Here is a 16,021-nt window from a genome sequence, read left to right as displayed (position 1 = left end):
GCCTATTAGGCTATCTCTAATGGGCCGTCAGGCGCGCAAATATGGATTGTTTATGTGATGATGATAATGATATAGGCATAGGCCTAATGCAACAGCGCGACAATAGGTGCATTTACATGACCAATCTGATCTAAATAAAGACAGACAGACAGACAGACAGACAGACAGACAGACAGACAGACAGACAGACAGCGTCGTGCACAACTGTGCGCCTTGTCAGTAGCTATATATTCCATGTCCATCAGTTTTGGGCCGACGATATCATTTAATAACAAGACAGACCCCAGCCAAACTGCGAAAAATTGCCGATCTACAAGCTCACAACGAGGTGTGTCTACAGACTACACAACATGCATGCTTGCGAGTTTGCAGATCTGGTGAGCTACCCAAAGGCATATACTATAAAGCTTTGATTAGATTTGATTAAATAAGCCATGTCACAGTGACCCATTGTAATTTGGCAACTTTCTTGAGCCTATTTATTATCAAGTAGGCGTATAGACTATATTTATTGCTCCTAATAATTAACAAATTAAGCCAGCAATATAGCCTACATTACAGCTACGTGATGTCATCTGTTCTGTAGGATATTATTCAATCATTAATGCGGGGAATGGCGCGTCGTTGCTGTCCGTGGCTCCAGTAGGGCGTAGGGGGCTGCCTGCATGGGCTCCGGTGGGCCTGGCAGGCTGGCCCAGGTGCCCACTGAACGGCGGGGTGACAGGCGGTGGTCCGCGGGGCCCGGGGACCCCCGGAGGAAGCTCCGGGGCTGCCTGGGTGTTGGCGCCGCCTCGGTGGACGCACAAAGCCTTATTGCTCGGTCAATTCTCAACGGATTTTTCTAATTTTAAGTACTGTAGGCCTATATCTGTGAAGTGTCTGTATTCATTCAATGTATATAAATGTTTTAATTGTCCCTCCATCAAACCATCAAGCTTGAAGTACAGAAATAATACTAGCCCGTTACAAGATTGCATTGAGAGAGAGAGAGAGAGAGAGAGAGAGACAGACAGAGAAAGAGAGAGAGAAAGAGAGAGGGAGAGAGAAAGAGAGAGAGAGAGAGAGAGAGAGAGAGAGGGAGAGAGAGAGATAGAGAGAGAGAGAGGGAGAGAGAGAGAGAAAGAAAGAAAGAGAGATGGGGGAGATGCGCACATAAACTCATTCCTTTTTTTTTCACCCCTATGAACTGCCGCTCTACGCATAGTTGGATCGTTCGCTTATAATATAGAAGCAGCGGCCGGCGCATTGCTTTTGCAAAAATAGAAGGGCTTTCCTAGGGTCGGAATGGTGATGTCTATAGCAAAACAGGGACACCCCGCCTTTCCGACAGGTTTATTCGAAATAGCGTTGTTTCTAAATCGAGATGTTTTAGGTCGGAAAGGCGATGTACATAGAAAAGAGGGAGCACCCCGCCATTTCGACCCATAGAAGTCAATGGTCGGAGTGGCAGGGCGTCGGTATGGCGGGGTGTAACCTGTATACGCATGCACTGTCTGGGGGAAATCATCAATCTCTGCTGCACTGGGTTGCCTCATTTTAATGGAATGAAACCGACATGAGCCAGATTAAGTCAGTGAGAGGTTCTAAATGTTGTTTATTTACAGTTAATTGCCCTGCCATGGATGCTAGGGTTCATGTGGTTAATATATTCAAAAGTCTTCAAAAATAGCAGATTTTAGGTGCCCCGAACGGCTCCTAAGTTACGTAGCCTGACGGTGCACTGCAGGTTCGAGTCCCGTTCCTGACGATCTCCCGACGATACCGCTTGTCTCTTCCCCACATCTCTCTCCCGGTTTCCTGTCCATCTCTACTACACCAATAAATAAAGGCAGGAAAGCCCCCAAAATATATTTAAAAAATAGCAGCTCTAGAGTACAAGCAACGCATCGCAATGAGTTGTTGTGAGCTTATACAGGTTTGTAATGTAAATCTTGGGCATCTTGTAATTTGCCAGTGAGAACGGTGTCGGCGCGCGTGCACGCCCTGTGGGTTTCAAGCGTCACACACATTCATTCAAGCATCTCATTCACCACCTCCACCTCCCTGTCAGTCACTTAGTAGATGAGCAAACTAAATGAGGTTCTTTACAACGCAGCCAGCCAGGCCTCACCAACATGGTGTACTGTGGACTCTCATTTCCTTGGCGGTAACCTGATCCCCGACCTGCACTGTTCTTGGTGCGTTCTTCTTCGATCTACACCAAAACTCTTCACCAAAAACAAGAGATTTAGTGTACAAGCTCACAGTGAGCTTGTAGATCTGTTTATTTGGTGAATGTTCCTCCCAGTCCCAGAATAGGGATGCTGGGGTTAGAGTGATTACATCGAGTATAACGTTATTTTCAATCTGTCCTAATTAAATGGAAACGGGATATTGTCTTACGTTTTCTTCCTGACATATTGTATTCTAAGGGGAAAGATTGACATTATTTATATACAATAATATGACATAAATGTAAGGTGATATAAATCAGGGGTGATGAAAAAGTTATTTACAATGGTGCTGGTGCTCTGAGCCAAAAACGTTTGAGGAGAACCAAAACTTTTTTGAGGAGTCTTATAGACACCCGTAACATGCATTTGGAAAACAGTGTACAAATGGAAAGCAAATGGACACGTAACCGCAAGGGTCCCTTTGGTTTCCAATTTGACAGACCAACGTAACTATCAATCATTGTGGGTGGGGACCCTCCCCCTGGAAACCCCCTCAAAGGTCCCCTGGGGGTCCCCGGACCCCACTCTGAGAACCAATGGTGTAAGGTACCACGGCCAGGCCAGCAGCCAAAGCGGCAGCTGGGCCAGTCACACACACATCTCGGTAGAGCACATCAACTCAACCAGAGAGATGCAGCTAGGGCTGTCACAATTATTACATAATCGTCTAATCGTGATTATTTGACATTATCGCAATTATTTTGTCATAATCGTCATAATCGTGAATGTTGAAAAATGTCAGAAATAGTGGAAATAGCAGATCTACAAGCTCACAACGCGTCGCGCGTTGTGAGCTTGTAGATCGGCTATTTCCACTATCAAAGTAATTTTTTAAGTAGTAAGTTGTAAAATATGTCAGTAATTGTGTCATATCTACCATGTGCAACTTCAAAGCCTAAAAGCCAAACAGAAATGTAATTATCAACAACAAAAACACAATTAAATCTTTAATCGCCAATTATTTGAGTGACAATTAGTCGTCATGTAAAATGTCATATGGTGACAGCCCTAGATGCAGCCTCCAGATATTGCTCCTCTCCTCTCCTCTCCTCTCCTCTCCTCTCCTCTCCTCTCCTCTCCTCTGTGAAACGCTGAAACACGAGCAGTGCTGGCCCGGCAGGCAGCGTAGTAGCGGCGGCCAGGCAACGCACTGACCTCAAGACACCCCTGCTTGTTGTAACATGAGTCTTCATTGAGAAGGCCTTTGTTTTTAGTTTTTTGCGTCTATGGATGGAGGCTGGAGGGAGGGAGGCCATTTTGGATGACTTGGCACAAGGCGGCTGACCGGTGGGTGGCCAGGGTCCAGAGGAGGACACACTGGCAGGGCCAGACCAGACCAGAGTGAATGAATGAATGAATGAATCATGGAAATCGGAAATCGGCCAATATCAAAAATCGGCAGGTATGATATCAAACCGCCCGAATCGGTGACCGGCAGGTCACTGACATAAATACCGGTTTTATTCCAAGTGTGTCTATGGCACTGCACAGCATGATGCTCTGGTCCTGTGACTAAAGTAAACATTAGCAAGTAGCAGCCAGTCTACTTAGTGGCAGCCTACAGAATACAGATGGTGCTGATTACCGTTGCAATGTAAGGATATTCCATAATCCTGTGTCAATGTCGTCTCCAAAAAGAAGGGGGAAAAAAAGCATGCGTCACCTGCTTTCCCCCTGCCTAGTCCAGACGGTCATATTAGACTGGATATTGTCTGTGATTTTGGATATTGTACTATTGTGATTGATTTGGCATTAGTGTTCTTCTAGTGTATTGGTACTCAAATTGAAGTATGTCTTGTAGGCCTACTTGGCCTGAAAAAAAGGGTATTGGAGCAACCCTATTTTCTAGTTCTTAGCTAAAGAAATCGGTTTTGGCAGGTCAGACCATCATAAAACCGGTGGATCGGTATCGGCCAAGAATTTTGCAATCGGTCCATCTCTAGAATGAATGGTCGAATGAATCAATCAATGAATGCCACCCCTCTCTGGCTCCAGAAAGACAAAAACTTCCTTCCTTCAATAAACAAATCCATCTGTTTCCATGGGATTCATGCCCAGAGCCATGACTAATGCACTGCTTGCTGTCTCTGTAGACCGAGTGCCCAAACAGACCGTTGTGTTGACAGCATTGAATTCAAGCTTTGTGCAGTACGATGACGATGACGATGATGATAGTTTGTGCTTCGGCGAGTTCAGTCACAAACGCCTAGGCTATAGATTTGAAGAAGATACGACCGCTGCCAAGAACAGCAGAACACATAGGCTACAGTAACTGTGCCCCCCCCCCCCCCCCCCCCGGTGTTTGTGCGGTCAGCCAGTCAATAAAATATTCGTCGCCCCCACCTGATTGAAGCGTGTGAACATTAGGGATGGGACGATATGAACATTTCATATCACAAATTATTGTGACCAAAGAAATCGCGATTTTCCCCAACATCCATTATCCTGGAGCGGAACATTTGCCAAAAAATTGCAGATCTACAAGCTCACAACGTGTTGCAACACGACACGTTGTGAGCTTGTAGATCGGCATTTTTTTTGGAAAATACATTTTATATAGAGTGAAAAAAGACTGTATCTCCCGATTAGGCTGTCTTACTATCTCCCGATTAGGGAGTCTTACTGGTATACATACCAGTAAGACTCCCTAATCGGGAGATAAGCGACCGTAGGTGGCTTATCTCCACAAATAGGGCAAAAATTTGTTTTTCCCAAATCTTCCTGATCCATGTTGATGACATGAGTGTAGACATGATGTGTAGTGATATTCGTGATTTTAGGGCAAAAACTGTAGGAGCAGTGTCCAAAAATGTGTTTTAAAAATCGGCCTGAAGGAGGCGCTAGAATAGGGCCATGTGAGAAATGAGGGGTGGGGTCTCCGCGTTGCCTGGGCGGACGAATAGGTACCGGCCCCGGCTCTCCCGGACGCTCCTAGCCCGAGTTACGGCATTTTATGTGCGCTGCAGTGGCAGGGTGTCCTCCACTGGGGGCGCCACCACTTTTGCATCCGTTATGGAGCACCAGGAGGCGGTGGTCCCCGGGAATTCCCCATGAGCAGCCCCGTTGGGGTGGTCATTTGGTCATTTTTGCACATTTGGTCATTTTTTACATCTGGGGGTCCCCCAGGGGTCCCTGGGGCTCCGGGGGTCCTTGGAGGTTGTAGTTTGGCAGGCAAGGAGTGTGTGTGTAAAATCTGGCATGGATCGGGTCAACGGGTGCGGAGATATAAGCAGGGAAAAAGTGTGACGTGTGACGTGTGAGCACATTTGGTCATTTTTTACATCTGGGGGTCCCCCAGGGACCTGGGGGTCCCTGGGGCTCCGGGGGTCCTTGGAGGTTGTAGTTTGGCAGTCAAGGAGTGTGTGTGCAAAATTTGGCATGGATGGGGGCAAGGGTTGTGGAGATATGAGCAGGGCAAAAGTGTGACTGACTGACTCACTCACTCACAGACAGCCCGTGGAGGTTTTGGTAGTAAATGCGACCTACGGTCGCAATTATGAGTACCTTTTCACACCAGCACAGAACATGCACATAGTCGATCCACGGTCATGTCAGTGACACATTGTGGTGTCCTGTCTGTCTGTCTGTCTGTCTGTCTGTCTGTCTGTCTGCCTGTCTGCCTGCCTGCCTGCCTGCCTGTCTGCCTGCCTGCCTGCCTGCCTGCCTGCCTGCCTGTCTGTCTGTCTGTCTGTCTGTCTGTCTGTCTGTCTGTCTGTCTGTCTGTCTGTCTGTCTGTCTGTCTGCCTGCCTGCCTGCCTGCCTGCCTGCCTGCCTGCCTGTCTGTCTGTCTGTCTGGTGAGCAGATATACCACTGAGCACAGGAGTAGAAGGCTATCGTCACACTTACAAACTAGTCCCCCCAGGAATCCGCGGAGAAAAAGTCTTTATTCCGCGGAGAACAATCCTGATTCTGCGGAATTCTGCGGAGAACATTTCTTGATTCCGTGGACATTAAAGAACAACCTAAAATGACCAGTTATCAAGCTAAAAATTATATAGTTCTAACAAACAAGTAAAACCCTTCATGAAATAGCTACAATTAATTGTAATTAGTGGTTAGAATAATCGAATAATAATTTTTGAGAAAAAAAATCCAATATTAAATCTATTATTTTTTAATTGCTATTGTTTTTAATAATTACTTTCTGTTGCAAAGACTATATTGTCATCCAAACCATGCCCATAGTAACCACATTTTAGAGGATAGCCTACTTACTACCTAGTATGGGTGTAATATTTATTTATTCTCTTCTGCATTAGCATTGTTATTGCCAGGCATAGAGAGGAACTATAGTTCAGGACACAGTTTCTGTCAGGAATGTGGGACCATCTAGCAGTGCAACTAGCAGGAGGGAAGCTAAGCTATTCCCCCAGGCTCTGTATGAGGTGGCCACTGGCCAGACCATGTACACATCGTTTTATAATAGTAGTAATGACTACTTCCGCCGCTCTACTGCCACTCACGACTGTTATTCCGCGGCCGTCAGAAGTCAGCGAATGGCCGCGAAATCCGCGGGTGGTCGCGAGTTCCGCGATAAATTCCGTGATCGCGGAATCGCGGATTCCTGGGGGGAATAACAAACCATCAGCTGTTCATTAAAGTACTATTTTATACTTTGTGACAACGTGGGGTTAACCCATTTAGAACGGGTACACTATATTGGGTATCATTATTTTATGCTTTAACTATTGAAAAACAGCAGATATACAAGCTCACAGCTGCGAGCTTGTAGATCTGCTATTTTTGAAAAATTGTTAAAATTAGAATTTTGACACGATTCTGTAAGTGTCTTTTGAATCCTTCTAAGATTTTTTGAAAAACCTGATATGTTTCTATGTCAGCAATCTGGCCAGCCATCGTCAAAGAAAAGGTCCTTTTCACTTAAATGGAGCTCAGTTAGTCTGTTCTTGAGAGACTACTAGGTCAGTGGTTCTCAAACTTTTTCATTTGAAGGACCCCTAAACTGATTTATTTATTTGGCCACGGACGTGACGGACGCCCATCTCAAAATATCTAGTTCCAGGGACCACCCAGAAGCAAAATTTGAGTTACAAACGTTCGCTTTGAAAATACATATATTCAAAGATTTGCACACATTTTCACGACTTTTTCAAAAATAGCAGATCTACAAGCTTGCAGCGCGGCACTCGGTGCCGCGCTGTGAGCTTGTATATCTGCTATTTTTCACTGGTTAAAGCATTCAATAATTCTAGGCCTATTAATGTAGCAAAAGAATTGCTGATCTACAACGTGTGGTGTCATATTTTCACTATTCTTTCTAACATAGGGACGATGCCAGCCAGGCTGGTACAGTCTGTCTGTCTGTCTGTCTGTCTGTCTGTCTGTCTGTCTGTCTGTCTGTCTGTCTGTCTGTCTGTCTGTCTGTCTGTCTGTCTGTCTGTGGGTTTTATAGATATCTTTCAACACAGACAACTGATCTGTGTTATTTTTTAATACGCAACAATGTCTGTGACGTCATCAACCCGTTTTACTACATTGAGAGCGATCACAGCCACACTGTGCCATTCTCATCGCCTCACCATCACACTATCGAAAGACAGGGTAAAGAAGTTAACCCATTTAGACCTGTTGTTAGACCCAGGCCTAGAATTTCGTCGTTTTAGGGGCAAGGCCAATTGGCCTTTGGTGTTGTCAGTTTTTTTAGGGCAAATGCTAGGGCAGGAAGGCCATCAAATAAAATAAATACAAATAATTAATTGAATTTAGGGGTTAAGGATGATTTTGAAATGTAGACTATCTGCAGTGAAAGAAACCTCAGCCCTGCACAAATCAAACTTACTGCATTGGTCAGGGGTCATCAACCCCTGGGCTTGTGATGGACATTTTCCTCAAAATATATTTTTGCCACAGACATACTAAAGGAGTGGTCAATCATATTACTATGAATACAACACTAAATGTATACTAGTCAAGTAGACATGATGGAGAACACATGCTGTGTTTTTAAAGAGATAGAGTGGTTAGTCCTCTTCCCAGTAAGTAGGAAAGCTGAGAGAGAAGGCGTAGATGGAGCAATTTATAACCCATTTTCAAAAATTGCTTTAAAAGTCAAGTATATTATTTCCATGGCCATCTCTGAACTTTTGTCTACTTCCTTACCTTCTTCACTTTCTATTTTTCCTAGTGATGGCTTTAAACTTTTCAAAGCACTAAAGACAATTAGAGAAGAAATGTCATATTGACATAATCTACCAGTCATTATTCATTTGCGTAAAAAGTCCGGGCTCTTTATTATGTTAACTCATTGATTGCCAAGGCCCGAGTTTCCCGAGTTATTACAGTAGTCCCAGGCTTTTCTTGAAAAGGGCAATCAATGAGTTAATATCAAAGGGCATTTGAGAAACGTAGCTCTTAAACTCTTAAGTTAAAATTAGATCATTCTTTGGGTTGGAAGATATTTTTTGGTATTATATGGTGACAAGTAAGAGACACTGGTGTCTACATATTGACAAGGAAGAGACAAAGGAGAAAGTGGTAGGCCTACAGTCAGCTGGGGAATTAAGGCCACTGTGGCCTCAGGGCATGCCATTCTTTTGAGGGGCACAAGGCCAAACCGAGGGGCAACGACAACCATGGCCTTCATGGCCTCCCTGAAATTCCTGCCCTGGTTACACCTACAGAACGGTATACTGTACGTCGCTCCTTTCAAGCTGGGAACGCCTCTGTGTTGTTTTAGTTATTGTCTATACCACTGGTTCCCATGCACTGGGTCGGAACCCATTTGTGGGTCCTAACCCTAACCCAAACTCCATAATTTAGAACACAAATGTTTACGAAGTAGCTAGTGAAAAGCGAAGCAACGCGTTGTGAGATTGTAGATCTGCTGTTTTCACTAGTTTGTAGATCTGCTGTTTTCACTAGTTTGTAGATCTGCTGTTTTCACTAGTTTGTAGATCTGCTGTTTTCACTAGTTTGTAGATCTGCTGTTTTCACTAGTTTGGGTCCCGGGCAAACGTCTAATTTCTTTTTTGGGTATGGAGCTAAAAGGTTTAGGAACTGTTGTTGTCGGGCAGAAACCTCTCCATATACTTTTTTCGTAAATTAACTGCCCTTCTTGGTCATACTACAGCATCAAAAGTAGCAGATCTGCCGGGTTTCGAGCTTGCAGATCTGCAGAAACGCTAAACCGCCATGTTTCTACAGCAGTGTTTCTAAGCCCCTGTGCCAGGGGACCTTTGGTGTGCCCCTGAGAAGGGTCAAGTGTGCCCCTTGAAACTGCTTGAAAGCCAGTATTGTATTTATCATTTTAAAAATGATTTAAACTAGTGAAAACAGCCGATCTACAAGCACACAACGCCTCGCGGTGCCAGGCGTTGTGTGCTTGTAGATCGTCTGTTTTCACTACTGTTGTGCGACAGCCTTGTATGATGAAGCAGGGCTTTACTTTGCGAAGAAATTAAACTTGCGAGATACAAGGTTTCTTCCCAACAGTGACGATATATTTACACCCCCGTATTATGTCGGTGTGCCCATGGATTCTTGGGACATGAAAAGTGTGCCCATGCAGAAAAAAGTTTGAGAAACACTGTTCTACAGCACAGCTTCCAGTCAGAGTGCAGCTTCTGGAACACAGGATGACGGTGTGGGAAAAGAATGCTGAGCGAAAGACGCTGCGCTCAACAACAACACAGGAAATGCCACGGACTGACTGACGGTCCTTCCAACAACATCTCCAGATAGTTTTCAAGTGGCCTGGCCGGCAGTGACTCTGCTAAGTGCTAACAAGCACTTCTAATGGAGCAGGAGCTGTTTAGACTTAGAGTAGTAAAGCTTAAAGTGGCAAAGGGAGTAAACAATCCAAAAACAGGTGGTTTCTTTAGCAACCTGACCTGAAACACTGCTGAGCTCACAACATCCAGGGAAGACACACGACAGGAGAACACTTCCTACCACACACAGATTCACTTGAGTCTAGGGAATGGGACGACACGCGATATTATTGTATCGTGATAAAACACACTCACGATAATCGTATCGTGGATATTTAATTTATCGTGATATCGTCCTCCGTCATGCAATGGGATCAATTCACCTTTTATTTGCAGAGCTGCATATCCGGTACCACTTAAACCCTCTAGAATTGGTAAAAGGTACTCATAATCTACGTACTTGATACAGTCTTTTGTTTTTCACTCTCTATCAAAGGTCTTTGCCAAAAAATAGCCGATCTACAAGCTCACAACACGCCACCCGCGACGCGTTGTGAGCTTGTAGATCTGCTATTTGTTTAAGGCAAATGTTCCGCCCAAGGATATAATGGATTTTGATTATCGCGATAATATCGTAAATCGTGATTTATTTTGTAACAATAATCGTGATATGAAATTTTCATATGGTCCCATCCCTACTTGAGGCTCAAACTCTGGGCTAGGGCTGTCACAATTATTACATAATCGTCTAATCGTGATTATTTGACATTATCGCAATTATTTTGTCATAATCGTCATAATCGTGAATGTTGAAAAATGTCAGAAATAGTGGATAGCAGATCTACAAGCTCACAACGCGTCGCATCGCGACGCGTTGTGAGCTTGTAGATCGGCTATTTCCACTATCAATGTTATTTTTTAAGTAGAAAGTTGTCAAATATGTCAGTAATGTATTTGTGTATTTAGGTTATGTGTCATATCTACCATATGCAACTTCAAAGCCTAAAAGCCAAACAGAAATGTAATTATCAACGACAAATACACAATTAATCGTCATGTAAAATGTCATATCGTGACAGCCCTACTCTGGGCTGCAGCTGGGTTCTTGGTTTACCTGTGATCCTACATTACTGAGGCACCACTACACTGTCTCTCTGCATTTTATCATCTATGTGTTTACTTTGCTTACTATAAGTCGCTCTGGATAAAGAGTGTCTGCTAAATGCCTAAATTGTACAATTACAACTATTGTTTATTATTTTATTTTCAAGATTTTACACCTATAATGAATGATGGGGATAGATTATTGATCGATTACTTTTTTTTACCCATCATTTCCCTCTATATAGCAGGCGTTATTGGTCGGACAGTGCAGTAGTTGTGTATGGCCTAGCGGTCCAGGCGCACACCACACATAGGCTCTGATGCCTGGCGGCGTGTCGCGGGTTCGAGTCCCGATCCATGCCATACCTGAAGGCGGCATTCAACAGAACTGCCTTGTCCAAACTCTCCTGAACTCGAATGCAGCATCTTATTTTTAAAGAATTGCCCTCTCTGGGTAGAAATCCATTCCGTTATGCCACATCTCCAGTATTGACTTGATTATGCTTAGTTTAGTGTGGTATCGAGCTGCGGCGCGTTGTGAGCTTGGAGGTCGGCTATTTTCGGAATTTTCCACCAAAAGGCCCTTTTAGAAATGTCAGCCCCTGCCTCTCTAACATTCTCTGCACGTCCCTGCTGAACATCACTGGTGAACAGGTCAATCCAGGCAAACAGAAGCAACGGAAAAGTACAACATGAACATACTGTAGATCATCAAACAGTCATAAAGTACAACATGAACATACTGTAGATCATCAAACAGTCATAAAGTACAACATGAACATACTGTAGATCATCAAACAGTCATAAAGTACAACATGAACATACTGTAGATCATCAAACAGTCATAAAGTACAACATGAACATACTGTAGATCATCAAACAGTCATAAAGCTCATGACAGACACAGATAGATAAGAGAGCCACCCGGCAACGCTCGGCTCGCTCCTCCTGATGCTGTCATGCTCTTACAATAGAAACCACATGTCTGTGTCAACAGTAGCAGACTAGAGGCGTTGGGAGTAGGGCTGTCACAATTATTACATAATCGTCTAATCGTGATTATTTGACATAATCGTGATTATTTTTCATAATCGTCATAATCGTTTCCAGTCAAAAATAGTGGAAGTAGCAGATCTACAAGCTCATAACGCGTCGCGAGCTTGTAGATCGGCTATTTCCACTATCAATGTTCTTTTTTAAGTTTAAAGTTGTCAAATGTGTCAGTAATTTCTTCCATGTGCAACTTCAAAGCCTAAAAGCCAAACAGAAATGTAATTGTCAACGACAAAAACACAATTAAATCGTTAATCGCAATTATTTGAGAGAAAATTCATCTTCATGTAAAATGTCATAATCGTGACAGCCCTAGTTGGGAGGAGGGCTGAGGGAACAGGTTGGCTAAATGAGCAGCAGTCAGCAGCCACAATAAGGTGTTTGTAACATCTTCCTCACCCCAACCCAATATTTCAGACGGGGTCCTCCCTATGTTCCCAAGGTTCTATGTTTCCAGGTTAGGTTTAGGGTTAGGGTTAGGGTTAGGGGTAGGGTTAGGGGTAGGGTTAGGGTTAGGGTTAGGGTAAGGGTTAGGGTTAGGGTTAGGGTTAGGGTTAGGGTTAGGTTTAGGTTAGGGTTAGGATTAGGTGGTAAATGGGGAATATAGAACCCTGGGAACATAGAACCTTGGGAACATAGGTACGGTCCCTTTCAGACAGTATCAAACAGTGGGGGGAAATATTCATTTTAAGGATCACATTTGGGTCAAACTAAAACGACTTATATTGTATACTTTGGTAATAAAAAAAATAAAAAATATATATAAAATAAATCTTTTAATTTTCCTCTTTTTTATTATTGTCTTTTGATTTTGCCTGTATGACATGCCAAAAAAATAGGGAGGCTAGCGTTAATGTGGTTGATTTCAACCAGGCTAATAGGCCATAAATACCGGTAGCTAGGCTACCAGGCTATTACTACTCATCAAGACTCCAGACCCCTGGCTGCTTGACCACATAGACTTCTGCAAACTCCCAACTCCATGATTGCGAGAAGATGTAAGGTCAAAATAAGTGAAGCCTCTTAATTGATCCAAGCCATGTTATAGACTGTTAAAGAACTTCATGTGTGTGTGTTGTGTTCTGTTGACTGATGGATGGATGAATCGATGCTCAGTTAGTACAGCTGGCAGAGAGTTCCATAATGCTATTAATACAGCTCAACAATATTCAACCGTATCAACAACACAACATGAAATGCAGATACTTTAAGGTCACCAAAAGTTTGAGTCATCTCATGTACACTACAGTAGCACTGTGTTTTTCAAAGTGGATTCCAGGGACTCTGGGTTCCTTTAGGGAGGTCTAAATTGACCCATACAAAATCTGTAACTCTGACAGTGTACAAATGGAACCAAATGACCCCGTTGGGGTTCATTTGGTTCCATTTGTACACTGTCAGAGTTAAGGGGGAGACCTTGACATCTGAAAGTTTGAATGACACTGCCATATAGACAGTCATCATCCCATCTATAGCCAGACTTCCACCAGGGCCCATACGAATGGGAGGGACCACCCCGTTGTCCCCCTTGCTATCCCTGAGAATAAGCCTTCCTATTCCCCCATACACCTTACTACCTGGCTCGGTCCCTTATTTCTGAATACTTATTTTAACTAGTGGAGAAAGACAGAGAGAGAGAGAGGGGAGAGGGGGAACAGCCCAGGGCGCACTGGGCTCCAAAACTACTCCTCCAGAAGGTTCATTAGTCCGAAGGTTCATTAGTCCGAATTTGTTAAGAATACTATGCCTAACTGCTAACTCTAACCCTAACCTCAGTAACCCTAACTAAATTCGGACTAATGAACCTTTGGACTAATGGGCAGTCCCCCCTCCACACAGTCCCCCAACCCATCCGGGGACTGCCCAGAAGTCCGAAGGTTCATTAGTCCAAATTTAGTTAGGAATACTAAGGTTATGGTTAGGGTTAGGCATAGTATTCTTAACAGATTCGGACTAATGAACATTCGGACCAATGCCACCCCTATCCATCCATCCTCTTGCTAGCTTTGCTTGTACCGAAGTCTCCACTCCTCCTCTCTCCATTCCATGATGCTGCTAAACAGTTCACAAGCTCCTCCAGTAATAAACACTACGACGTTTTGAGGACATTATCTATCAGTTTATGGTGATAATTCAGCGCTGACAGGGTCCTGTGTCCATGTTAAAGTGTAGTTTTCTCACCTATGCTCTGTCCCACCGGGGTGCTGTACGGGTTGCCCAGTAGAAACTCCATCTTTGACAACATAAACAACGGAATGACAGTCAGCGAGCCCAGAAGCACAGTGACGCCTTAGCGCCGAGGCCCGCCCCCACCGAGCTCCTATTGGTGCCTTACCGCCGAGGCCCGCCCCCAACGAGCTCCTATTGGTTGGGGATGTGTGGCCGTGCAATGCGTATGGACACAGCCAGGTGTCAATCATCGCCGCACTGAACTGTGAAGGGACGTTCAACCAGAGCAGTATACTCTGCGTTCAACAACACAACGGTTGCTAAATACGGATTAGTTTTTAAGTGTTTGTTTTTACCATATATTATTTCTGGTGTTCCTTTTAATGATTCCTTGGATATTTTATAAAAAATATACAATATATTATATTGTAAACACACTTATAATGCACTGTATTCTACTTATAAGACCATATAAGTATTATAGTTATAAGAAATCATAAATACTCTATAATAATGTTTTATAACAATGAATTGTATAATAATGACCGACTCAAGTCAAGTATGCAAGCATTGCAATCTGCTTATAACACTTGGATAATTACAGCTATACGCACTCATAAGTATGGTAGGCTACTCATAATGCAACCATAACACATTATTACAAAGCCTTTTATATTGGCTTATAAGGTCAAGTAACAGTATAAAAAATTATACTTATGGTTACTGTTCACTCACTCACAGACCTTTCTTCTGGCCAGGATCATACAGGAGTTTGTTATAATTCTCACAGACGTCACAGTTTTAATACATTATAATTTTATAATGAATGAATTGTGATTATTGTCATATAAGTGGTCACTGGCCACTGGGTGCTATAAGTCAAGTACAATAATTGACATCTAAGTTTTCTGCCTACACCTTGAGGAATGTAGCCTAATTGGTTTACTTCCACCAATGACCACTTAGTGTGACTTATTATCACACTATAATGCATTATAACAGTGATTATAATACATTATGACATTTTCATAGGGTACTATTAGGCTACTGTAACTATGGCAATTATAACAACACTATAGTTCTGAGTGTCCGGCAATTAAGAAATAATAATGCTTGAGTCTTTATGAAAATGATTTTATAATGTGTTATGATTATTGTTATAAATCACTAATTCAATTCAAAGGGACTTTATTGGCATGAGAAAACATGTGTTTACAAAGAGTCACTCCTTCACTGTTGACAAATGTAATAATTTCCTAAAAACAAAAATCAACACTAACCCGGCTGACCATCTGACCATTTACTAGAATAAAAGTACCAAAGTAGCCTATTGGAATAAATATGTAGGCTACTTAGTGGCCTATAAGTAAAGGTAGCCTACTCATGAAAATAGCAAATCTACAAGCTCACAATGCATGCTTGACATAGGGTTTTTTGAATGTGATTCCCACAGTTCAAAACAAGGTCATCTGAGGATTTAAAACACAAGAAAACGTGTTTTCATTGGGGTCCCCAATATCAGAAAAAGGTTGAGTCATAAAAAAAGAGTTGAAGCTACTCAGTTCAATTCCTCTTTAATGTAATGTTTATTGTAATAGTCTAATCTAAATATATACGAAGTAGGTACTGTAGACCTAACTGTGGTGGAGTAAAGAGAAGGATTTGTCTCTGAGATGTAATGGAGTAGAAGAGGTATTCTATTGAAAAATGGACGTAGGCCTATTGGCCTCCTCAGGTAAAGTAAAAGTACTTGTATAGGCTATTTGAGTAAATGCACTCCGTTACTTTCCACCACAGACGCTCCAAGCTGT

General features: G+C 43.1%; 2 protein-coding genes across 2 annotated transcripts in view; both read right to left on the bottom strand.

Moving 5' to 3' along the window:
* tom1l2a (target of myb1 like 2 membrane trafficking protein a) overlaps window positions 1-14,274 on the bottom strand; it is a gene marked incomplete at its 5' end in the record, with an annotated part of 81,883 nt that extends 67,609 nt beyond the window's left edge. Inside the window, one exon of the mRNA XM_080724768.1 lies at window positions 14,223-14,274. Coding sequence (XP_080580894.1) covers window positions 14,223-14,274 — 52 coding nt within the window. The remainder of the gene's footprint in view (window positions 1-14,222) is intronic.
* gid4 (GID complex subunit 4 homolog) overlaps window positions 9,676-16,021 on the bottom strand; it is a 53,588-nt gene continuing 47,242 nt past the window's right edge. The window contains exon 7 of the transcript XR_013961993.1: window positions 9,676-9,776. The gene's annotated coding sequence lies outside the window, so the exon portion shown is untranslated. The remainder of the gene's footprint in view (window positions 9,777-16,021) is intronic.

Source organism: Nannobrachium achirus (genome assembly GCF_963921795.1).
Source record: "Nannobrachium achirus genome assembly, chromosome: 4".
NCBI classification, from domain to species: domain Eukaryota; kingdom Metazoa; phylum Chordata; class Actinopteri; order Myctophiformes; family Myctophidae; genus Nannobrachium; species Nannobrachium achirus.
The sequence above is the reverse complement of the archived record's forward strand: the minus strand, read 5'-3'. Positions and strand labels throughout refer to the sequence as shown.